At 47.7% G+C, this 26,586-nt stretch overlaps 1 protein-coding gene and 1 pseudogene across 1 annotated transcript in view; one reads left to right on the forward strand and one right to left on the reverse strand.

Moving 5' to 3' along the window:
* The window catches only part of TG (thyroglobulin), a 256,235-nt gene that overhangs the window by 133,142 nt on the left and 96,507 nt on the right, over nt 1-26,586 (reverse strand). Inside the window, 5 exon segments of the mRNA XM_019651274.1 lie at nt 16,907-16,969; nt 23,050-23,193; nt 23,885-23,964; nt 25,835-25,946; nt 26,393-26,569. Of these exon segments, the coding sequence (XP_019506819.1) occupies nt 16,907-16,969; nt 23,050-23,193; nt 23,885-23,964; nt 25,835-25,946; nt 26,393-26,569 (576 nt within the window).
* On the forward strand, nt 9,102-10,702 carry LOC109387416 (ribonuclease H2 subunit B pseudogene; annotated as a pseudogene).

Below are 26,586 nucleotides of genomic sequence, written 5' to 3' on the forward strand. Positions count from 1 at the left end.
ATATGCTTTTCTTAAGAATCCCCAAGAATAAAGAAAATAAGTGTAAGCTTTAAGGCTTCCAAAAGAATACAGTGTACTTATTGTCCTTCTTGAAATCAGAACCCAAAAGAACCCCTTTCGGCTCCTTAGCTCGTGTCAAAGGGATTGGTCCTGAGTAAGGAAAAAGCTTGAGGAAGCACTGGAGGTGATTTCCGCTCCCAGGCCAGCTGGCTGGAGTGAAACATCAATGTTTTGAGGCCTTTCAGGCAGGAGACGGATTTCAGGAACCAGAACACCGCCACAACCTTGAGCCTCAGCAGAGCTTTCAGAGCTGAAGGCCATAAGCCACCGCCTGTGAGAAGGTCCCCCTGTGCTGTCATTATCGGACAAGACAGACACTCAGACACCCTGATTTCTCACCAGCCACCCACCGTCTTCCAAGTGAGAACCACGTCACGCTGAGCTATTTTTGCCCTGGTTAATACTCAAATAAAAACCAGATGTTCCTTTGGTAACAGAAAGAAGAAAGAAAGATAACTCTTGTTCTATTGTGATCGTTTGAAAGATGATGAAAATAGGACCAGAACTGCCTGTTGATTTGGCGTTTCTTCAGAGAGAAGGTTCTCATAGCTACAGGGCCTCTTTTCACATTGAAAACATTGAAAAAAAATACCTAGACACTTATTTACTTCTGCTCAGCCTCCCAATACCTTTTGCTAGCTGTCCAATGAGCATGCTTTCATTTTTAACTTTGCACCCCAGAGCTAAGCTCAAGGATGGCGGTGAGCCCTGTGGGCTGAATTGTGTCTTCCATCCAAGACTCATACTTTGAAGCTCTCACCCCCAAACCTCAGAATGTGGCTATATTTGAGACAGGGCCTTCACAGAGGTGATTAAAGTGAGGTCATTAGAAGGGTCCCCAATCCAAAATGACTGGTATCCTTTAAAAAGGGGATATTTGGACATAGAGTTGTACACACAGGGAAGGTGATATGAAGACATAGAGTGTAGATGGAGTGGAGAAGCAGTAGAGAAGGCTCTGGAAGGTTCCTTCGGCCCTCCTTCAACTCTTGTTGAAGCCCCTGGTTTGTGGTATTTTGTTACGGCAGCCCTAACACACACAGTGAGTGAAGGCTTAGTAGAAACATCCGTTCCTTGATGCACAGGGAGCCCACTGTGCCTTAGTGTCATGCTCTGGCACAGAAATGCTAATCCTAATCAAAGTTCTTATCATGTAAAATAATAGCATATTACAACGGCTAATATTTATTAAGCATTTCCTATTTTCCCAGACACATCGTGATGTGCTATGTGTGTTGTGTAGTTAATCCACACACAGTCATGTATTTGGCTGTCCTGGTCGCCCCTGCTTGAGGAAGTGGCATGTTTTACAGAGTGGCCACTCTGGCGGCATCCTGGCTCTGCCTACCGCCAGCTATGACTTTGGGTAAATTACACTTGAAGTCTCAATTGTTGTTCTGTTTTAATCTGTAAACTGGAATAGTCATGTCACTTGTGTCATAGAGCAAAGCTTCCTGTATGTTAAGGGGCAGAATTTGCTAGTGATTCTTCCAGGCTTCATGGGAGGGTGGGGAGGTGGGCGGAGGCAGCTAGGGCTGGTCCTCTCACCTGATTATCTCAATGCCAATGGCATCATCCCGGATGTGCGTCTGAAAAGTCAGTGGTGAGGGCTGAATGGAGCAATGCCTGCAAACTGCTTGGTGCATAAGAAACGCTCAGTAACATTTAGTCAAGATTTGAGCCCTGTGAGTCAGCCTCCAAAGCGTTGCTGGATGCATAAGGGCGCATATGCTGTCACATGTAAAATAGGGCATTTTCAACCACAACATGAAAATCACTGGTACTTATATGACTGTTGCTACCCCCTCCCCTTCCTGGTCAAGACTGTCACAGAGTGGGGCGTAGCTCTGGTCACATGGCTCAGAAAAAAACAGAAAAGACCCACTTAGAAGATTCAGGGACTTGGGACAGAGGACAGGGAAGACAGCAAATCTTCAGGCTAGGACGAGTCAGAAAGATTTTTCTTTTGAAAGCCAGAGAGTAAATATTTTAGGGTTCACTAGCCACATCCAGTCTCCATCAAATATTATTCTACATTTTTTTTTTACAACCCCTTTGAAAGCTTGAGTGACTCTATCATCTCTGGGGAAAGTAGACAGCCTAGTCATCACTCGGGCCTCAGTCTCCTGGTCTCTGCGACCCCTGAGACCCTTATTTTTACTCACTCCAGCCAACTACCTCTAAGACCACGCCTCAAGCCCCGCCGTGGCACTGACCGCCTTCCGCATTCCCAGCTCAGCTTTTCTAAGCTCCACATCTGTCCCCTTCCTATGACCCTCATGTCTTTGCAGCATTTTCACATCCTTATCCCACTAAAACCAGCTCTTCGGTCTCACTGCGATGTCTAGTCTCTCGCTCGCTCCATGTGATCCATCTTCACTGGTTTTTCATAAACCCAGGCTTCCCATTGGTCCATCATTTCACCTCCCCTTCCATCAGTGCCCTCAACTCCCTTCCCTCCCAGTTGGATTATTCCAACGTGCCTGCTTTATCTGCAGCTTGTCTTGGCCGGCTGAGCGTGGCTTAGGAAATACCCACAGGTGAACAGACTGGTGCCTTTACAGCGCCGGACCTCCAGCCTCAGCCGAACTCTCAGCACTGACAACTTAGCCATCTCTCTTCCCCTCCCTACAACCTCTACTCCCAATGCCTGCCACTCTCTCCAGGCGTCGTTGACAGCATCACAACCCTGCACTCTCAGCAAATGCCTGGCTTCTTGCCTCGCAGGGACTAGAGGGGCCGTTCCAGCATCTGCTTCAACTCCCTGCACCCCTCCCCACTCTCTCTCTCTTTCCCTCTGTTTCTCCTAAACGGAGGAATGGGGGCTGTTAGAAGCCACTCCCCCACCTGTGCTCTAGAGCTTGCTCAATGATAGAGTTGCTCTTGCACCCACCTATCAAGTATCCCCCCAATCCAGCCCCACTCCCATCCCTCCTATATCTGTAGTCTGTCCCTGGAGACTGACACCTTAGTCTTGGCATAAAAACACACTCAAATTCCCCCATTATGAAAACAGCACCTTACTCTAACCCATGGCTTCTTAATGTGGGGTCCGGGTTTCAGGGGGCCCATTTCCCTGAAAAGCAGAGGCACAAGTTGGTACTCACGGAGAGGCATAGTGTTTTAGATACATTATCATGAGTGACTCACGACCTCAACATGGACGGTTACCAACTCATGTGCCACAACTTTACTATTTTTTTAACTGTCAATCTCATTCTGTTGCTTCAGAGCCAAGATTCTTATGGTTTGTACCTTCTGGAATGACACTATTCAGTTTTTTTCCTTCATCACTCCACTAAATTTGCCAAGAGGTCTTCATGACTCACCCACGGAATGTGTGCAGTGTCCGTCTTCCTTGAAATTACACGTCTCCCTCCCCTGGTTTCCATGACACCACACGCCTCTGGTGTTCCTCCTGGCTTTCTAGCTGCCCCTTCTGGCTTCTCTTCTGTTCTTCCCTTAAACACTGGTCTTCCCCAGGGGTCTGTCCTTGACCTCCACTATTTACTTCTGACACACTTTCCACACGTGATCTCCTACCCCCATGACTTCAAACTCGGGCATCCCAAACTCAGCATGTGGAGAGCTGACCATTTGTTCTTACTTCCATCCTCACCCACACTCTCCAGTGGTTCCCTTCTTACATTCGCTATCTTGGGAACAGACCCATGGGACTGCCCAGCCTGAAACGTTACACGTTATCTTTGACTGGTATTCAAGGAGACTGGCCACCCATCTAGCAAGCACATTAGAGAAGGGAAGTCAGGGTAAATGGCCTTTCAAGTTTAAGTTTCCGGGTCTACCATGATAAGTGGATACTCTCTCTGGAGTAAACACATCGCCTCTGAATTTCTAGCAAAAATGCATGGCCTCCAAGGTTCTCACAATCTGCCTGCTGCCTCCCTCGCCTGCCTCTCCAGCCTCACCTCTGCTCTGTCTACTTCCTACCACCCGAAACTCACGTCTGGTGGCCTAGCAAACACTATGTTGTATGACTTTCTTCACTATTCCCTGTGTTTGACATGCACTTACAAAGTAAAGTCAGTTTATCCATATAATGAACTGATCATCCTTCAAAACCCAGCTCAGATGTTCCTTTCTAGGGAAACCCTTCTAAGACTCCTTCCTCCACTCCACCTCAATAGTTTTTCTCTGCTCAAAGTACCTTATAAATATATCTACTGTTCCACTAATATACTGCATTGCAATGTACTTATGTTTTTTTATCCCTGTTAAATTATAAGCTCCTTGAGATCAAAGGCAGTCACTGTTTTCATTGATTCTCCAAGACCTCGCATAACAGCATATAAAAAATATTAACCATAAAAGTATTATTGTAATGTAGCAGTAGCTAGCATTTATTAAGTGTTCTATGTGCTACATAGGAATACTATCACTATTTTGCACGAACAGCCCAATCTATACATGTGTATTGAATGAATTAATTAATGAAGTTCTTTCATTAATAAAGGAGAAATGAGATGTTAATTCTTTTTTCATCTCTAAAAGGATTAACCCTGTAATGATTCACATACCACAGGCTTCAATAATAATTATTGGGTAAATCAATTAGTGGATCAATCAATCACCTAGGAAGCAAACAATGGGCAATTGATTCCATAATATCTCACCTTTCTGTGGCACGTGCCAGTTGATGAAATGCTTTTGTTTACAGTGTGACATTCAGCAACTGCATCAACCTGTGCGCTGATTGTATTACTATTATGATTTTGCCAGGGACCAAACAGAAGCTCAGAGATGGCAAATAACATGGCCAAAGTCTCAGCTCGTAACTTGCAAACCAGGAGCTTGATCCTGACTACACCCTCCCCATCCCCACCCCACCACAGCTGCCTGCCTCCTTCTCCTCATGGCTCAACGTCAGACTCCCAAATCGGCTCCCTTTAGTGGCATGTACATCACAGGCACGGGTTCCCAAAGGCATCTGAAATGCTCTGGCTTCTGCTGAGGTTATGAGCTTGTGGGCTGGTGAGTAATCACCTTTACACTGCTAACTTCAAAGACACTTCTAGAGAAATCTCTGAGTTGCAAAGAACCATATACATGGAAACGGACTTAAGCAGATTCCCTGTATGTCCTCATGACAAATAACTAAGTTCATCACAAGCGAAATTCCTAGGGGGAATTCAAAGGCTCAGAATTCTCTCTAAGAAGTTTGACTCATATCAAGTGGGACCCCTCCCTAAACTCCCCCCACATACAAAGGCTGCCTGGGAGATGTTGTTATGATAATCGGGCTTCCTGCAAGCCTTTGAGTCCCTCTTGCTTGTGGTTATTGTGTGTGACCCTGGGTAGCTGGGTAACCTGCAGAAATTCAGAGGTGCATATGGGGAGCCAACATCAGCTGAGGAAAGCAATTCTGGTCATGCAGAGGCCTTCCTTGAAACGCTGAACAAGAACCTGGGACGGGGCCACCCTGAACTCCCACTGGACCGCAGGTAACTCGCCCAAGGTCACACAGTTTGAACCCAGGCAGTCCGACTCCCAACGTACACTCCTACCCTCTGCCTCTCCTGTCACGGTGGCCCTAGGAGCGCCTGCTCCTAGGCACTGTCGCCGCTTATCAATTACTTACTATACGTGTTAGGTATCGTGCTAAGCACTTTCCCTGCATGACTCTGTCCAAATCTCGCACACGAGTTTGTGGTTGTAGGTGCTATCATGAATTCCACCTATGGGGACACTCAGGCTCAGAGCTGTGAAGTGACTTGCCCTGTGTCACATGGAACAGGGCTGGAACTGGAATTGAAACCCAGATGCGCCCAGCATCAAAGTCTTTCTGCTTCACTGCTTCTGCCTCTGCAAATATCTCCTGAGCGTCTTTCTGCTTGCCTGTGGGTAAGTTATCACAGGAGCAGAAGGAAAACGAAAATCACACCTCCAAGCATAACTGCACCAATCGCTAGAATTACAAAAGTAGGAAACTGAAGGGGAAACTTAGAGGGCCTTTAAGCCACCCCATCACACAGGGAGGGAATCTCCAAAAGGCTTGAATGCTCCCATGACGGGGAGCTCACCTCCTCAATCACCATCACAGCAGAAAAAGCAGTGCCTTCTCCTTCCAGCATCTGACCTCCTCCCCCTCTCACCTCCTCCCCCACTGTCCCTCCCATGATGCCAGACTTTCCCTCCACACTCTCGCTGTTCCTCAGCCCCTCTCACCTCCTGGACTTTGCATGTGGGGGAGGGGAGGGGGCTGCTTCCTTGACAAATCCCTTCTAACTGGCAGTGCTTGACCTAATCTAGCTATTCCAACACTGCCAACCTTCGCCAGGCATTGGGTGCAGCAATATTACAAATAATATCTTTTTAAAGCTTAATAGCCACCTCCTTGAAATAAACTTCATCATCTCCATTTTACAGGTGAGATGACAGACTCAGAAAGGTTCTGTAAATTGGTCAAGGTCATATATCTAAAGAGGGGCAAAGGAGGGTTTCCCATAGCCCGTGTGGTTTTCAATACTCCACCGCCCCACTCATTAATTTATGTATTCCTTTATCGATTCGTTCTTTCAACAAACATTCATTGAATCACTATTAGCTTTGTATTAACCTAGAGTAAAGTGAAAATAGATAAATAATTTATCTATCTATCTATCTATCTATCTACACACACACATATGTGTGTGTGTGTTTAAAAAACAACAATTATAAATATAATATTGAGCATCTACTACCCTGTTTCTCTGAAAATAAGACCTAGCTGGAAAATAAGCCCTCGCATGATTTTAGGTCCAAAATATGGCACCTTGGCATAGTGAATATTTTAAGCTGAAAGAGTTTGTGGAAAAGACACCCTTTTTCCTGAAACAGGTCATAAAACCCTCATGTGAGGGGCGCGTGCCCTCCATATCCTGGAGGAATCATGCTACGGCTTAGTCTCCGGCTAGGTCTTATTTTCGGGGAAACATGGTATATACCAGACACCCTGCTAAGTGTTAGGATTAAATCGTGAATTACTAAACGCCAGCCTTTGGGAACATCAAAGCTACAGCAGGCAAGCAAGCAAGAGAAATGCATCCATTCATTTCGTGCAGTATTTCCTGAGTACTGACTAGGTACCAGTCACACTTTAAGGTGCTAAGGCTCAGCAGTGGCCAAGAGAAACTCCCTACCCTGTGCAACTTCCCTTTTAGAGGAGGGACAGACAAATCCATGAGGAGTAATCCAGTGAGAAAACGTCTTAGCAGCAAGCTCTCGGACGACGGTAAAGCGGGCAAAGAAGTAGAGAGTGCCAAAGTGGGATGCTTTGGTGGGGTACTCGGGGGTCTGTTTAAGGAGGTGACTAGCTCAGAGCAGAGGACGAGCGAGTCCTGTCGAGATGTGCTGGGATGAAGCTCCACGGGGCTGGGCTTTCTGCCAGCTCTGTCACTGCTGCAGCCCCAGCCCGGCACAGAGTCAGTGCTCACTAAACACTTGTTGAATGAATGAGCAAATGAATGGGGGGGATGACAGCCGAGGCAGAAGAAACCATTACGTCTCCCAGGCCCAGCCCCTCCCCAGCTGATGGGAGGCTCCCGCCTGCATCCATGGAGAGGGTGAAGCCTTCCAAGCTGGGGGCCTGTTCCCTCACATTCCCTATTTTCCTTCAACCTGACGTTGCTGTGTTCCCAGTTTGCCAGCTGTGTCTTTCTCCTTCTCAGCCCCTGGGTCTCAGAGAAGCAGAGAAGAGGCCCCGTGTGATGCTGTGCCCAGAGAACACAGCCCTGCCAACTCCAGTCGCCAGGCAGCACGGCAGATGTGTATCCTGGCTGCATGCACTACTTTGGGAGTGGAGTTTAGCACACGCTGAGCTGAGCGCTGCAACCGCCAGAGACAATTCACTCAGCACTTTCAAGCAAACGGAGGAAACTATGTGCCGCCAGCCAGCCTTGCCCCATGGCTCCTGGGATACGGGTCCTATCCCCACACAGTGATTCTCATGACGAATATACACTGTCAGCTCCCTCAAGAGGGTATGTGTGTGCATGCATACACATACACACACATGCACACATATACACCTGCACACACACACACACACAAACACACACACGCACACGCACACATAACTACGTATATATTTGAAAAGGAGATTTAAGTTTTATGCAGACATTAGACAATTGTGGAGTCAGTGCCTGCTCTCCCAGGCCTTTCGGTTTGAGGACTTAAAGGATTAAGAATTGGCCTTGTGTGGATGAAGGCACCACCAGTCCAGGGGCTACAGTGGGGTGGGGGGGACAGTGCACCTGGGTTGGTGCAGGACAGCCTGCATAGTTTCAATCACACCCATTCCCCCTTCAAAGGTGCCCCAGGTGAGATCATTCAAATATAATGACCGTGTGATGCACAGTGTGTTGTCCCTGCAGACCCCTCTTAAAATATGGAAAGCACCTAGCATAGTAATTGACATCATCACTCAACCCATAGGAGTTTTTTAAATATGTACTTTTATAGCTCTGCCATTAACTGGCCGTGACTGGGAGAGGCACTTTCTCTGGAAAAACAGGGGTTTGGACTCAGGAATTATCGCTGGCATTTCTGAAGCCCTCCCTCGGTATCAAGGTCTGTGCTGACAGCGTGGTGCTTTATTTAGTCTTCAGCACAAGCTGGCTGGATCGACATTCATTTTTCACCATCATCCTCATTTTACAGAGGCAAACGAAGGCACCGAGAGGCTGAGAAGCCCGGCCCAGGGTGGCTAAGCGACGGAACAGGACAGGAAGCTGGGCAGACGGACCTCAAAGCTCATCGCTGCACCAGGATGCCCCGTCGCTTCTCTCATTTGGATGGTGTGCAAGCTCCCTGCCAGCGCTGACAATTTTTAGGATCGCATGACTCTGTCTCGCACTTAATGGAAAACATTTGCAGGAAAGATCACTTGAATCCATTACCCAGTGGTACAGCCATGAGTAAAGGACAAAGGCAAAGCAGAGAGAGCGGAACAGCTACAATTGTGGCCTGGAAGGTTGTTTCTGCAGCCACTTTCATTTCCATCCATCCCAATTCAGGCTTTGTCACTGTCACTGAGTCCCAGGATGAGGTTAGGAGCAGCTCTGGAAAGCCCAACAGGGCAGACTTTGACAAGGCATCTCTCAGCACCACCTTGCAGCTCTCAGCTGCAGCCTCACTCACAGCCCTCTCCGCTGGTAGCAACCTGTGCTGCACGCACTGCCCCAAAGGGGCTCAAGGTGAAAGGCTGGCGTATGTCCTAAGGGGCATTTTGGAGTTCCTCAGGGGAAACGAACTTAGAATACAGACACAAATCTCTAGAGGCTCATAGTCTGTGTTTTCCTCTGGCTTGCAATCCAAATGCTTGATTGGCTACAGTGGCATCTCTGAGCAATATGCTTCTGAAATAGTGGATGAAAAGCAAAATGTGAATTGTCCTGTGACTAGGCCCTTGGGGGAGCCGACCTCAGGGCGTGCAGGAGACGGGGAGAGGGTGGCCGTCCTACAGGCATGCGCCAACGCCTGAGAAGACCATGCACGCTAACCCTGAGGGCCCTCTCTGGATTGGTTGCTGTGGGTCATTTAAAAAGCAAGGGACATTGCTCTCTTAAGAAGAAAAGAGGCCCTGAGGGCCGAGGCTAGTAACGGCCCAGTGCTCAGGAGCCAGGCTCGGCCCGAGGAGAACGAAGGCACCATGGCGGGTGGACTTTGGGGACAGTGCTGGTGCCCGGCTGCACATGCTCCTGCTTCCAGAATATTTAAAAGATGCTTCAAGAAGAGGAAAAGCGGGCTTATGTTTGTTAAAATTGGCTAATGTATGTTTAAGGGAAGGAATCCTTTACTCGTTCAACATGTGTCTACAGCAGCTGTTCAAGTTTTCAAGGAAAAACACCATTTTTGGCTTATAAATCAATCAGTTCAATCAGGAGGTCTTCTCCGCCTTGCTCCACCCACGGACCCTCTATTTCCACTCCTCTACTACCTTATAAAGGCTGGTAAAAGGGGAACGTTTCAGCCTCTAGGTCAAGTTGTAGCGGATGACACGTTCCCAAATTGGACCTTGTTGCTGCAACCTCCTAAGCTTGAGAAGTTACTTCAACACGTATCAGAGGAAAAAGAAATAGACAAGAAGAAATATTGCAAGTACGGCAAAGAGAAAACATTAAAGTTGCTGGGGGAAGAAAAAAAGCTTCCTCAGACTATGGCAGCATTAAAAGCCAATAACGTAAGTGCCGGTACCCGGGTACAGTCAACTGCATTTTTCTCTGGTCACCAGGAAGAGGATTATATCCATTATGCCCATGGTCTGATATCTGATTCCATCCCTAAAAAATTAAGTGATGACTTATCGAAACACTTAAAGCTTCCAGAAACTTCAGCTTCATTGCCAAACCCTCCATCAAAGAGAGTACAGTTATCAGATGAGCCGGTAGAAGCAAAAGAAGATTACACTACGTTTAATATTAAAGATGTGAAGACTAAAAAGAGAAACAGCAAAATGACTGCAGCTCAGAAGGCTTTGGCTAGCATTGGCAAGAGTGGAATGAAAAGTATTGATTCCTTTTATGGTGTAAAAAAATTTACAAAAAGTTGGAACGATTTGAAAATAAAATCTAGCAAAAATATTTGCCATTTGCATGTTCCATGTTTGTCCTTCCTCCATGTCACTGTCCTTCCTGACCCTTAATCACCACCTTTTGAAATAAAAAAAGGAGCAGTTTTCAGGTTCGCTTGAAAAAAGAAGCAGAAATGACATCTTTCCTGTTTTGGTTGGTTGTTTTTTTTTTTTTTAAAGTACAATGTTTCCCAAAAAAAGAGTAAAATGATACACTATACACAGATGGCACAATTAGCCTCACTTTCGCAAAATGTAGCTTGTCCTCCCGCCAATGCATCCTGCTCACAGCCCAAATGAAGCGCTTTAGAATAGCTTTAAAGCTCACTGTGCAACAGCGCAAAGCCTGCCGAGGATGTGTGGCACCCAGCGCGTGCTACGTGCGGCCGCCGTCCTCCGTCCAGCCTCCCTCTTGCCTCCCTGGCCCTGTAGTCCAGAACTCCCTGTGCTGCTCTGCGTGCGCCGTGCTAATACAGGCCCCTGAGCTCCTGTCCATGCACGGCCTCAGCCCAGGCTGCCTCTCTTGGCCATCTGACAAATGCGTGCTCATCCTGACGTCACCACTTGGCCCTAACGCCCCTGTGGTGCTCTCCCTACTGTGTGCGGTGAGTTGGGGGGAACCTCTCCCCTGCTAACACTGCAGCCTGGAAGCTACTCCACTGGGTGGAAGCGGCCATCTCCTTAAATTCTGTCTTCCTGTCCTTTCTCCTGACTAGAATGTGGGCTCCTCTCCTTGCAGGCAAGACCTCTGACCCCCAGCACAGCACCTTGTGTGGAATGTAAGTGAAAATGCAGACGCCATTATCCACAAGTGGCTGGCATATACATATTCACCGCCTTGAGCTCAAATGAAGTGAAAGATGGTCTGTTTTGCCTTAACACGCGTCTCCGTACTGGCCCACCCTTAGAGCTGGCTGTCACTTTCCTGCTCACCCACCCACCCCAAGAGATCCTGCCAAGGTCTAGTTCCAAACCCAGTACGAAGGCTCTCACACCGGCTCCGTGCTTGGGCTGCTGCGTTTTTCTGCTGCTTGCCTTGCACCTCACTGCACTGATGCCCTATGCCTGCCATTCCCAACTCTCCAATCTCCGATTTCATGCCCATTCCATACCCCTGGGCCTCATCACAGGCAAACCGTTGTCTCTGGAAAGACTTTCTGAAACTTGCCTGTCTGACAAACGCCTGCTGCCTTCAAACTAGCTAGCATGTTAGAAGCCTGCTCTGGAGAAACATAAGTGCTTAGTGTAGCTTCTAGCACAGAGTAGGTCCCCAAGACGGGCCTGTGAGATTTCAGAAGTCACCTTGCTCTTCACACCATCCCCATCCAACAAGCAGAGGATCAGAAGCCCCTTTCCTGGCCTTTGAATGGGTGGCTCATACACAGTCCTACGAGAAACAAGGCCACGAGACTAGGTCTCCAGGCAAAGCAAGGACTCGAAGGTCCCCCTCTGTCGCCCTTTTCAGAGACTCACGCCAAGTTCAGTAGTTGCCCCTTATCCACGGTTTCGCTTCCCGTGGTTTCATTTACCCACAGTCAACTGCAGCCTGAAAATATTACATGGAAAATTCCAGAAATAAACAACTCATAAGTTTTACATTGCACACCGAACTGAGGAGTGTGATGAAACCTTGAGCCATCCCACGCCACCCTGTCTGGGATGTGAATCACCTCCCTACCCAGCATCTCTGCTATATACATATATGCTCCCCACCAATTAGTCACTTAGCGACAGTCTCTGCTATCAGACTGACTGTCGCAGTATCACAGTGCTTATGTTCAAATCACCCTTACTTTACTTATAATAGCCCCAAAGCCATTCATATAACTTTTATTGCAGCGTATTGTTATAATTGTTCTATTTTAATATTAGATATTGTTGTTAATTTCTTGCTGTGATTAATTTATAAATTAAACTATTACACATATGAACGTGTAGGGGAAAAACATAATATGTATAGGGTTTGGTATTACTTGCAGTTTCAGGCATCAACTAGGGTCCTTGGAATGCTATGCCCTATGGGTAAGGGGGAGCTACCACATTCTTATCTAACTCTGAAGGGCCAGGTGCACATAGATTCAAACCCCAGCTTGGTCATTTAACCAATCAGAGCCTCAGTGTCCTTATTTAAAAAATGGCCCTTGCTACCATCAAACTTTCTGGTGAGCGCTAAATGACTTATGAAATTGTTCAGTATTGGACAAATATTTCTTTTTCTCCCCAGATAGAAAGCGCATAACGATGAGCAGTTTACGAATGCTGTAATTTACAAATAGTGTATATAAGTATACACACGCACAATCCATGTCAGAATCACGCTGACACACCCGTATCCTGGAAGCGGAATTGTACTCCCCTGACTCACATCAAAGGCACATGCTCAAATGCCTAACTCCAATCTGGGAACTCTAGGCACAGATGGACTGTCAGTCCCAACAACCCTCCTGCTTTCAAATCACACTTGTCAAAGGCGCATTTAAAAATACAGTGACACCTCATTCTGCCTGGGAAGCATCTACTCAGATCTATAGATTTAGTGAGTGTGTGAAGGAAGACAAGCTACCCTCCATCTTTTTTTTTTGCTTCTGTTGGTAACTCAGTAACACAAATGGGGAGCAAAAAGCAGGGGGGAGGCACTGTAAACTCACTCCAAGATATTTATGCTTTGATTTATTCATGTCTAGCAGTAGGCGTTTGACACTCAGACATCAAAGCACTCTTTACCTATACAGTTAATAGATAATATTTTTTAAGTGATGATACTTAAAGATTCCAAATACATATAGAAAAAAAACCACTAGGAACAAGAGTTTGAGACTAATTCGGCAATATAAGTCTAGCATCCTAAAGTATAAAGTCCTCAAACCCAATAATTCTACTTTGGGAAATAACCCGGGTGCTGACAAGAGCTTTATGTATCAAGGTCTTCATTATAGTATTTTCATACCGATGAAGAGTCGTAAACAATCAACTGTCCAAATACAGGAATGAGTTGGTGAACTACAGTGTGCCTCGCCGGTGGAAAAACACGACAGCTGTCACTGGCAACTCTGAGCTGTTTCTGCCTGTTTCTTCACCAGATTGGAAGCATCATGAAAGTACAAATGAGGATGGATGGATGGATGGATGGATGGATGGATGGATGGATGGATAGATGGACATGCATGCATGACTGCATGATTTAGGAGTTATATAACAATTTGGAAATATACACATGATGCAATGTTAGGTAGAATAAAAAACCGGAACACTGTGGAGAGGTTACAACCCCTTCAGGTCACACAGGAACACCTAAGGGGACTGGAAGGAAACCCACTGATGTACTCACTGACATGGGGTAACTTCTAAAGAACTCTGTAATGCCTTCTCTATTTCTGCATTGTTTCAATGTTCTATCAGGAGTAAATATTGAATTACATCTGACTCTTAAGGTTCGTGTGAGGAGAAGACACTCAGCATCGTGCTGAGGACAACACAGTTGTCACTAAATGTTGAAAGTGTCAGGAAATATTAAATTATTGCTTTTAATTAAACATGGCACATTTCTCCTCTCTCCTTCCACAAAGCCCTACAAAATGAAGTAAAGGAATATAACCTGAACGGACACTTTTTTCCCAAGGACATAAACAAACAAATATATGAAAAGATGCTCAACTTCACTAGCTATTAGGGGAATGCAAATCCAAACCACAATGAGATACCACCTCACACCTGTTAGAATGTCTATCATCAACAAGACAAGTAATAACAAGTGTTGACGAGGCTGTGGAGAAAAAGGAACCCTCATGCACTGCTGGCAGGAATGTAAATTGGTACAAGCACTGTGGAAAACAGTATGGAGGTTCCTCAAAAAATTAAGACTAGAGGTACCAAATAACCCAGCAATTCTTCCCCTGGATGTCTACCCAGAAAATCTGAAAACATTTATCCATAAAGATATATGTGGCCCTACGTTCATTGCAGCATTATTTATGGTGGCCAAGACATGGGAATCACCAAAGTGTCCTTCGATAGATGATTGGATAAAGAAGATGTGGTGTATATAACACAATGGAATATTACTCGGCTATAAGAAAAGATGAAATAGTGCCATTTGTGACAACATGGATGCATCTTGAGATTACCACACTAAGCGAAATAAATCAGACGGAAAAGTTGAGAACCATATGACTCCACTCAGGTGGGAAATAAAACTGAAGGCAACAAAGGAACAAGACAAAGAAACCAAAACTCACAGACACAGACTATAGTTCAGTGGTTACCAGAGGGTAAGGGGGGAGGGGGAGGTAGAAGAGGGAAAAGGGGGTCAAGTATATGGTGATGGAAGGAGAACTGACTCTGGGTGGTGAGCACACAATGTGATACATAGGTGACGTATTACAGAATTGCACACTTGAAACTTATATAATTTTATTAACCAACATCACCCCAATAAATTTAATTAAATTTTTAAAAAAAATCTAAACCCCCAAAGATAACGAAAGGAAACAACGGAGATGAGCAAACAGCAGTTATGAGATTTTGACAGATGTTTGGATGAAGAAAGGGAGCGGACAATGTGCTTTCGGACGCAGCAGGGTGGAGTAGCTGATACTCCAGGTACCTACAGAGGGGGGTACGGACAGGATCTACTCCCGCCCCAGACTCCCTGAGAAGCCCAAGCACGAGATCCCCTGGAAGGCAGGGTGACACTTGGACTGGGAACGGGAGAATCCGCTGTAGATCCCAGACACAGTGGTTGGTAGTAACAAGAGGTTGCTATTGCTCTTTTTGGCTCCCTGAGAACCACATGTACATGGCTATCTCTACGAAATACTCTTGTTTCAACCCAAGTCTTAATAGTACTAGGTTTTGAGGATAGGAGGGAAATAGGGAAAAGGTGGTAAAAGGGAGCCCTAAGTTCTCATCTGTTAAGGCAGGAACTCAATAGTTACTTCCAAAATTGACAAATCAAGAAATAGCAGGATTCGCGTATTCCTTAGAAACATTGAGGGGAGAATGAGAAAAATAAATAAATAACTAAAAGAGTTGAAGGCGGTGGCCCCTGGGAGTGGGAATGGCAGGCGCGCAGAGGCGAGACAGGGAGTAAGCTGGGGTTTTTTAAACCAGAAGTCTTTGGGGACTCTTTGATTATTTCAGTTGTTTGTATATTATCTTGATGAAACTCAAGATCAATTTTAACCAAAGCCTGGCTCAGACATGTAAGATGTGTTTGGCCCTGGGCATATAAGCCATCCGTGACCTGGAAATATCGATACTTACCTCACAGCATTTCAGGAGCCTAATGTCAGACCACATATGTACAGTGCTTCGATTTAGGTCTTAAAGGGCTTGGACATAGACATCCTGGATAGAGTGTGCAGAAAACACACACACATGAGCGCGCGTGCGCGCGCACACACACACACACACACTCACTCACACACTCTCACTCCAAACTTAGCTATTTTTACTGAGAGAAGGAAACTGACAACATGGGTTGAGAACATTTCTACTTTCAGCCACAGCCGGGCCATAAATGACTGCCACCTACAGGGGCTATATTCTGTCTCTGCAGCCAAGGCCGCAATGACAGATGTCTAGAGCTCCTCAGACATCATGTCACAGGGCAGGAATTAGCGTCGCTCGGGCTCTCAGAGCCTCTCATTTCCTGACTAAGGGATGTGGAGCGAGGCCCACGCTGGCCTGCGTGCTTCCATCTCGCCCCATCTAGAGTGGCCCACCACCCACCTCCCCACACCGCCTGCTGCCTCCTGACCAGGCCAGGAGGTGGTGGGCCGGCTAGGACGAGCAGGAGGGAACAGCAACCTTTGTCCAGGCCCTGCTCCTGAGCTCGGGGCCAATGCTCTGCCTCAGATGTTGCTGTACCACCATGTCAGGGTGCTGATGGCTGTGGGGCTGAACTCTTCTGCACCAGTGAACAGCCGAGTTCTCTCACTTTGGGGCCTCTGAAACCACTACTTTTGACATTGCCCCAGGTCCTTGATAGGGTGAAACAATCCTTAGAATGGCAATGGGGAGAACTCGGCCTCAGTCCTACTCTGCTTCCACTTAGCCACATTGTCTGACCAAGTCATTTAATTGCCGTGCGTCAGTTTCCTCATCTGTGAAATGGGTGCAGTGCTGGCACTGCCCTGTCTATGCATGTGGGTAGTTGACAGGAGCTGGAATTCGTGAGTGGGAGAGGGCGGGGTGAGCTGTGAACTGCTGGACAGAAGGAAGGAGAATGACGTGGTGGCGCTCTCAGCAGAGACATTAACAAGACAAGGGACTCACCTTGCTCTGTGAGGGGAGGCAGAATCACCGAAGGACAAAAACTGGGAGCATCATTTTGAGCCACTAGAAGGAAGAAGAGGGCAGTCTGTTAATGCTTCTTTTCTCTCAGTATCACTGAGTCCTGAAGGCAATGAGAGGAACTACTTGGCGATGGCAAAATTGGGCTTGGAAGGCAGACAGAGTGTATTCAACACCCAGCACCATGCCCACAGTAGCAGTCAGGGTGGGCGCGGGTACGCTGAGGTGACAATCGTAACAAAGGGTCTCCTCTCCCCAGCACCATGTGTCCGTGGGAGGTGGGCAGGGGCTCTGCTCTACGCCGTCTTCACTCAAGGCCCCACAATATTGTGGCAGGAAAGAGAACGCAGCGAACCCTACTTTTGTTCTTACAGCTTCTGCCTACAAGGGACACACATCACTTTGCTCACACATCATGGACCAAAGCCAGGGGCCAGGGGTGAGGAAGGGCAGCCCTACCCTGTTCTAGAGACATGTGGTGAACAACACAAATGCCCACGGCCATCGCTCACTGACTCTGTGAGCTTTGGGCGAGGCAGCTAACCTCTCTGAGCCTCAGTTTTCACATCTGTGCAATGGGGCTGATACCACTGCGAATCACGGTGAGGATTACAGGAGGTGATGCAGTGTCAGGAACAGGGAAAGAGCTATGAATGGCAGGCCGTGTGGCAGGATGGGCAGAGCCTGGACTCAAATCTCCACATGCCACTTAGAAGCAGTGTGGAGGGACCAGCCATCTGCCTTCTTGTAGACCCACCTTGGGCATTGATAAAACGAGAATGATGTAAGAATTAAATGAGAAACCACACATGCCCAGTAGGTCATGCATAAGTGCTAATTATCTACCTTCTGACCTTCTTTCTCCATGACTGAACAAATTTACATCTTCAGAGCTTCAGTATTCTTTTCTCCAAGGGGCCCGAACTAGGAGTGCGTGCAGTTTTTCTCCCTCACTGTGCTACAGCAAGGTCAGGGGTCAAAGGTGGCAGCTCTGGGGTCAGTGGGCTGGGACAAAATTGACTAGGCCACTTTCCTCTGTGTGACCTTGAGCAAGTTATTAGACCACCCTGTCCTCAGTTTCTTTGTCTGTAAAACGGGGGTAATGACAGCACCTATCTCGGGGCTGTGAGGTTTAGACGAGCCGGTACATGTAAAGCTTTGGGCATACAGTAAGCACTCAATAAGTGCTGGCCATCATCTACTCGGAATAGTGGCCTCTTACAGTGACACACTGTTGCCATCGTCCCTGGTCCGTGTCTGCCACCATGAAAAATGTCGGGTCAGAGTCACTCTATTCTGGTCCCTCCCTTCCATCCCCTCCCCTGCCTTCTTCATCTTCGTCAGGCACGCTGTGCCCAGCCTCTGAGTTCTAGAACCTCTAGCTGCACCTTCTGGCTCCACCTGCCTGGAAACACCTGCTCCCAGGCGTCATTCTACAGCCCTGGTTCCTGTCCTTGAGCAGACAGGAGAATCCCCTAGAGGGCTTGGTCACATGGACCGCATTGGGCGGAGTGTCTGATACAGCAGGCCTGGGCGGGGCCTGACATGTGGCATTTCTGACAAGTTCCCAGGCTGCGCTGACTGCTGGTTGAGAGACATGCTTTGAGAACCACCAACTGAAGCTTCTGTCATCATCCTTCTGGGGGCTCCTCAGACAGTGCTCAGATTTACTACCAGCCAGCCATTCTCCGCTACACCCAGTACACGGCTATTTTGTTTAAATGTCTGTCTTTCCTGGAAGAGAGTGGCTCTCAGAGCAAAGATCCTCAGAGTCCGTGCGGTCCTAGGGGGCAATCGGACCATCTGTGTCAAGGGCACTCAAATGTCCACGCCTTGCACCCAGTAACTGTGCTTGTGAAAATGTATCTTGAAATTCTAAGCAAGCTTTGTTTGCAAAGGAACTGTTATATTAATACAACAGTAAGGGAAGCCTGGAGATGATGTAAGTATTTAACACTCTGAGAATGGTCAGGTGAGCTATAACTCATCCATGGGGCGAGGCAGCACACAGCTCCTCTCAGTCGAGTGCTGACTGCACAGTTTGGCTACTCTGGTTCACGCTCTCTCACCCTCCCCCCCCATCAGTGTTTCATAACAGGGCACTGTTAGCCCTTTGGGTGGGATCTTTCTCATTGACAGGAATAGCTGAACCCTGAGGGTTCTCGGCTTCCCTGGGCCCCTGTGACACTGAAACACTCAGCATCCTCAGTACCTGGCGGGACTGACACTGCCCTGGGGACCCTCCTACTGAGAATCTTGCTGTATCACCTTGAGCAAGTCACTCAGCTAATTCTCACTTGTTAGATAATAAACCCTAACCTTTCTGCTTCTCCCAACTCTGCTTCCAGCGACCAAGCTGGTAGCTTGAAACCGGCCATCGCAGGAGTATTTACACCATGGCAAGCGGCAACTGCTAGAAAGCAGCCCATCCTCTCTGACTGTAGAATATTTGTCAGCACAGCACTGAATGAGGGCTAACAACAGGCCCTGCCTCATGGGGTTGTTGGGGACTAAGATGTCACCTGAAAAACACCACAGCCTAGTGCTTGCAGCCAACTCTGCGCAGTTAATGGCAGAAGCTGTTGATAGGATGTGAATGATGGTGAAGAATGGACTGTACAATAAACTCTACCTACACGTGGTAGATTCTCCATGGGGTGCAGACAAGCCTAATTATAAGACCGTGGCAGTTCCTTTGCAGCTTATGTTCCCGTGTCTATAATTGCTACGGGGTCCAAGTGCATTTGCTGAAGAAGAGAGAAACTGTAAGGCTTTGACTTTTTGTGTTTTTTTTTTTAGAAGCCACATTTGACTTTGTAAGCAAACCTTGCTGCGCTTGCAGGCCTGGCACAGCTGCAGGAGACATGGTAGCCATAGTTTCTTCAAAGAGCAGAGGGTTCCCAGGCCACAGGGACCGCCCTTCCAGGAAATCTGGGCTCTAGGGCAATGCCCTCTTCCCCCTGCACCCAGGATGCAAGAACACTTCCTCTCTGGGTCCTGCTGCCGGGAAGGAGCTGCAAACAGCCTCATTTGCATTCACAATTGCTCGTCTGTGTCCTCAGTTCTGTGCTGAGACACACAGAACTGTCTGTTCACTGTGGACAACAAAGTCACCCAGCACATTCCCGCGGGCTCTGTGGGTCTGCTCTTGGTGGCCCCTGCTCCAGGTGTGTGCCTCAGCATTCATGTTTGTTCTGGGAACAGAGCCCAGGTACCAAGGTCCTGTTGTCATTGCCTGTGTGCAGGAGTCTGAAGCCCTGAGGGCTGTGAGGGCAGGAACGTGGCCTACCCCACCTTGGTGACCTGCAGTTGATGGTCCCTACAGAGCTTTCTTTACTCCACTTTCCTTTATCTACATCCAGATTTGCCTGGAGTCGCTTTGGCGTAATCCCTGTAGAACAGAATGCTCTGGAAGCACCAGTGGACGCCATGACAGCAACACAAGCCAGAGCTCCGAGCTCTCTGATTACAGAGAGAATAATTATCTCCTCACGAGGGGATGGGAACAGCGCCAGCCTCCCAGGGGCTTGTAAGTGAATTTAGGGGGAAATGTGCTGCTGACATACATACACTAAGTGCTTAAGAACTGCTCATATTCTCTCACGTGGTCACCTGTGGTCAGAGCTCGACCAATAGCATCCTTCGCTTCCTCAGTGGTGGTTCCTCAGAAACGGGACCTGTGCTTCGCTTCTTGTACCTGGCTGTCAGGCTGAGGTCAAATCGGGGCCCGGGGTAATCACTCAGTGCAGATGTCAGTACACTAAATGATCAACTTGAGGCAAGGACAGTGTAGTATGGAAATTCTTCAGAAGCATTCCTTTGTAAGAATGCTTTGAATTTGTAAGAATGCAAGAATTCCTTTGCCTGGCCTGACAGAGGGGGAGGATTAGGGTCCTAACCACCCTTCAAGGTCTTCCCTAGCCCTGCCGCGGCTACTGCTTATGATGATGTATGTGACTGTCTCATACAGAAAAAACGAGTGACGATGCCAGCTTCCTTGCTGGGGTTTTCCAACATTACACTGGTGTGGTTTTATCTATTACAGAGAATAGAATCCAAGACCAGACTAACGTTCAGAACCCAGAAGGTGGCTATGTTTTGGCTCAAAATACACCATGAATCAAAAGGTGGATCAACGTGACCCAACTGGGAGAAGGGTCTGATTTATTAAACTAATCTCCAGAGTAAGATTCCTTTGCTCTGCCTGGGTCTAGGAGGAAATCACCCACCAAATCTTATGACATACCCCACCGCCCACTTCTGAAAGTCCTGTGAGGACCTGATTCTACTCTGAGAGCGAGCCCTGGGCCACACAAGGTCATCAAAACCCTCTGACCACCAGCCTTTTTCTTTCTATTCTTCTGAAATGGAAAATACAAAGCCACTTGCATCAGAATGGCCATAAGCTGTGGGCATCCCAAGGTATTTTACACCCAGGGGTCATGAGAGACTGATGGCATTTTAGCATTTTAATTGTTCTCCCCAATTCCTCAAACAGTGAGGGCAGGTGGCACATAATGTGAAGGGCTGCCTGTTTGGGTGGCCCCATGACTACGGGCCAGGGAGACTAGGATTTTGTCAGGGAGACTAGGATTTTGTCCCCGAAGCACGAAGGAGAGTCTCAGGAGCATTTCAGCACTGGATTTCTACCACTCTGAAGCAGGATTAATGTCTTGTTCCTGTGTCCCCATGGCACTTTCTGTACAAGACTGTTCTGGTACTTAGTCTATTATGCTACAGTTAATCATATATGCCCATGTCTTCCTCACTAGGATGCGAGTACCTAAGAAAAATGACTAGATCTTATTAACCTCAGATTCCCCAGGGTCAACACAGTGTGTGACTCAGGATAGACACTCAATAAGTTTGCAAAGCATCTGGTCTACAACATGAGTGATCCAACCCCAGAATGATTGATTTATTTACAATCTGGAACTCCTGATCAGGTTGAGACACCTGGAGGACAGGAACCACGTCTTATTCATACTCAGCTACATAACACAGTGACTTAGAGTCAGAAAGAACAGGGTCCAAATTCTAACTCTGTCATTCATTTGTTGGGTGACCTTGGGCAAATGACTTAACTTCCATGAGCCTCTCTTTCCTCATCTAATAGTGGCTGTGACCCCAGACAGTTACTTGACATCCAGCCCCATGAACAGAGGTTGGATTTGTGACCTAAGAGGCCCCGGGCATGGCTGATGCCCAGTCAGTGTTTGTTGAACGAGGCCACACGTGTGAATTTTTATTTCCCTGCCCTGTGGCTCCCGGTCAGAACTCCTGTGTCCCCAGCCTGACCCCATTGAATATATGTTGGAAAAATCTGGTGGTCTGTGCAGTCGGATGAAAAGAAACAGGGCAGATGGGATGAGCTGAGACAATGAGAACCTGGGGTTCTTTTCGCCTTGCCAACTCTTGCCATGATGTTGTAACACTCTGGTCTGATTCCCATGATATTTCTCAACAAATGAATAATGTCTTAAGCTTCTTTTTACCCAACTCGTCCCTGAACAATATGAAGGTGGAAAATGACATTTCCCCGTGTTTGGTGGAGCAAGGAGATGGAAAGAGGTGTGGGAGGCAAGACGTACTACAGCCCTGACTGACTGACAAGATGAGAAAACCAAGGGAATGTGGCTGAGTGCACATCTGTTGGCTTCCGCGTCTAGTAGCAGCACCTTAAGTGAACTTTGAGGAACTTTCTCTCCCCCAGTGCATACACTTTTGCTGGGACTGTCACTCAAGCTGCCCTCCCCTCCCCCTGGCAACGGGTGAACTCATAGCCCAAGCTGGGCCAAACTCTCTGAAATTTAAAGCTTGAATACGACCACCAAAACCCTTTGGAGGAAACAAATGATGACAGTGACACACTGAATAGGCTGTCCATGTGTTTCTGATAAATACATCCATGTTACTGAGTCCTAGCTGGTCCTCTGTCCTCTGAGTCTATGAGCAGATTTGCAATAAATTCCTTTCCTGCTTAAGCTCAGTAGAGTCCGTTTCTGTTGCTGTGCCCCACGGATCCCGATTAGTCTACTTCCCAGCCCAACGACATGATCCTAATTCATGGTTGCAAAACAGTGAATTAACGGTGCCCACAGAGCTGTTTGGGGCAAGCTACTTACCAGGTTTCTGGTACCATCCAAAAGGATAGGTGTGGACTTCAGTGTCAGCAGAGCCACAGTCCAAAATGCGCCAGGTTCCTCCATTTTCCTCACTGCATGTCTGAAGCCCCAAACTGTTCAGAATTAGGCACGTCACCTCCCCTCCTGGGGCAGAAAAAAATACCAGGATGGGAGATTCTAATTGAAAGAGGGAAATTCTGCAAACTCATTCTGGACCCTACCCTCAGCTATACCCTCCAGGTGGAAAGCCTGGTACCTCAGCAAGCTTCTGGTCCAAGAGAACAGGGATGGAGGCAGCTCATACTCTGCAACCCCATCAGGGGCCCAGGGCTTGCTAGGGCTCTGTTTGCATCATATCACTTGGTCCCCACACAACCCTATGAGGAGGTAGCCTCTGTATCCCTATTTATGGAGGGGGAAACTGAGGCTCGGCGATTAAGTGACTTTCCCAGGATCACTCCACTAGCAAGTGACTGAATCAAGTTGTAAATGCAGATGATATGAGTGGATTCAGAGTTCACCCCACAAAGCTGCCTGACCAGAATCTTGAAAGATGAGAAGCTAGCTAAGTGAGCTATGGAAGGCAGGCTATTCCAGTCAGGTAGAGGCGCTGGTTAAAGCTGACCGGGCCCTGGATCAGGGGTCATGTCCCAGCTATCACATCCATTAGCCACCTCCCCTCTCCAAGCCCTCACTTCCCATCCGTGAGCAAGGACCTCTCCTCCCGCCCCACGCACCACGAGAAGATGCTGAGAATTAGAGAAGATCATAGGAGTGACTGTTCTCTAGGCTGCAAAGTCCTGTATGCAGGTGAGGGGATTATCATCACTCTTACCTTTTAACTGGGAAACATTTAGAAAGCCAAAGCCGACGCAGCATGGGTCCACATCGCACTGTCGTTCACACTCAAAGAAGCTGGCATAGAAAGAGAAAGAGCAGGCCTGAAGGTTTTCCTTGGTGGCCCAGGACCTACTGGGTGGGCTCAATGGCAGTCGTTCTTACTTCCGGGAAACTGCTTTCTTTATGACTACCTGAATTTGCGGGGAGGGGCTCTGGCCAATGCACATGAGTGGATTCCTGGCCCTGAGTTTTTTTTTTCTGAAAACAAAACCCCACACGGCCTTCCTTCCTTCATTCATTGATTTTCTCATTCATTCAAGTGTTCATCAATCTGTACCTATTACATGCCAGGCTCCCAGTCAAGCTAACCCAGCACCCTAAATGTGCCCCCATAATCCTGTCAGAGAGGGACAAAGTCCCAGCTTTGGATTTTGGGAAAGGGGAGAAATGGTAGGGGAGGCATCTCCAGAAATGGGGGTTCCATGGGCTCACAGTTGGAATGACCCAACCAGCTGCCTCTTGGGTTCTCTCCCCCACCCTACCCACTCTACACCACAGGCTAATCACACTCCAAGAACACCTGTGTTGGCTGGGTCAGCACATCCAGGTGTTCTCTCAGGACCGACTTTGCTTAGTAACTCAGTATGGCGACTGGACCCTACCCCCAGCTCCTAGGACCAGTCCTGGGAGGGGAACTTAGTGGCTCTCAACCAGTGCTCTGGATCAGTCCTGAGTTCCCTGGCCCTGGCCACAGGTCCCAGTTCTGAGAACTCATTCCTGACTCCTGGGAGCTCGCTCAGCCTCTGAGAGTCTTCTCAGTGTGGAGAAACTGGTTCATTCTTCCATTCTCCTTCCCTGTCTCAGGAGCCCCCTGAACCCGAGCCACAGCCTGATGGACGAAGCCTCCATCACCTGGGCAGCTCTTCTGATGGTGACTCATCTCTGCCCTGATGCCTGCGGGCCTCCTGGCCGTGGTTCCCTCTCCCAGAGCCCTGCCCACCTGCCGACCTACCACTTCACTTCCCTGTCTTGGAAACCTACTGGGAAACTCCAGCCTGGATGATGTGGTTTCCCATTGAACTACCCCTCCCTGACTCCCACAGCCGCTGTGGCAGAACTGGGGACAGGCCGATCCCTGGTTCCAAGCCTCCTTCTCTTCCCCTCCCATCAGCATGGGCGGTGCCCAGCCTGATCCCCATCTTTTTATGGCCACTTTCAAAAGTCAATCTTGAACCCCAGCAAAAGGACACAGTTTTATAAATCAACAGGTCATAGATAGATAACTCGAATTCTAAAGTTCAAAAGAATCTCCAGGAGGAGAAGTTTACTGAAAACCCAGATGCTTGAGCCCCACTCCGGAAAAAGCTGGTTCTGTGGGTCCAGGGAAGGACCCACGAATGTGGTTTGGAAAGAGTCCTCCTGGTGATTCTGATGGCTGAGATCCACAGACCAGAGAAAAGCATCCCCATTCAATGAAAACAACCAAATCATAGCCAACTAACTAAATACATAACCAAATACATTTCTTGAACAATAAATAAAATAAATAAAAAGTCCATATATGCCTATGACCCTGTTCAAAATTCTCCTTGCTCTCCAGATTCTGAATACAGCACAGCGACACTGCTGATTCTGTTTACTACAACACTTGATAATTCTTATTAATTAATAATGATTCATCCATTATTTAATTAATAAGATGGCTCGTGTCTTCATGCATTTCGTTGCACATTACCTGACTGGTGGGCCAGCATCAGTGACATACCTTAGGGATGGTTTTTAGACATGGCTACTTCCTGATTGCCTGTTTTACTCTTTGCTTTGGCTTTTACAGATTTCTATGCATGTGCTTTTGACTGATGTTATGTCACCTTCTCTATGGAAGCAGAAGGGTCTTACTAATAAATGTTGGCCGCAGGGGCGGGGACGGGATGATGTCACTTACCCACTGGACACGGACTTGTCGGACATGGGAATTTTGCTTCTAATGGAGATCCCCATCAGTTTTTGGAATGGCAGGCGAGTGTAAAAGTTCTTCACTTTATCTTGCAGTACAACTGCACCGGGAAAGAAAGAAATTATATTATGTAGGGAGAGATTGGTTGTATCCATGAAAGTATGAAGTTGGAGGTGTGCAAACCAGGCTGAGCGCTTCCAATGAAAGATGGCGGATCAAATTCTCATGTGCACTCTCTGCGCCCATCCCAAATTTCACCAAAATAATAGTAAAGGGATTCTTATAAAGGCATACATACACGGGAGGTAAAGTGAACAGGACAGCGGATGTAGCAACACAATTTTGGAAATGTCCCCTGAGGAGTGGGGTTCTAGGGCAGGATTATTCTCTAGTCAACTTGATGCATCCTGAATGGCTTCACATCTCTACAAGGAGAGTGGATAACTTCACTTTTTATAAAAAGAAGACTTGATCTGGATACTTTTAGATCACAGAGGCAGTGGCCCCCTGGAAACGCAGACTGTGCAGATCTCACCGAGTGCTCACCTTTCTTCCGGAACAAGGCTGTTGGCCTGTGGGGCAGGGTCAGTCTACAGCCCCTGGGACTGGACTCCAGGACATCGTCACACAGCTGGGCCTCTGGGTAGAGGGTGCAGGTGAAGTACAAGGGAGCGCTGTCTCTTATCTCCGCCAGCTGACAGAAAGAGGGCTCCTGGATGCAGCCTATAAGCAAGAGAGCC

Source organism: Hipposideros armiger, unplaced genomic scaffold (assembly GCF_001890085.2).
Source record: "Hipposideros armiger isolate ML-2016 unplaced genomic scaffold, ASM189008v1 scaffold_157, whole genome shotgun sequence".
NCBI classification, from domain to species: domain Eukaryota; kingdom Metazoa; phylum Chordata; class Mammalia; order Chiroptera; family Hipposideridae; genus Hipposideros; species Hipposideros armiger.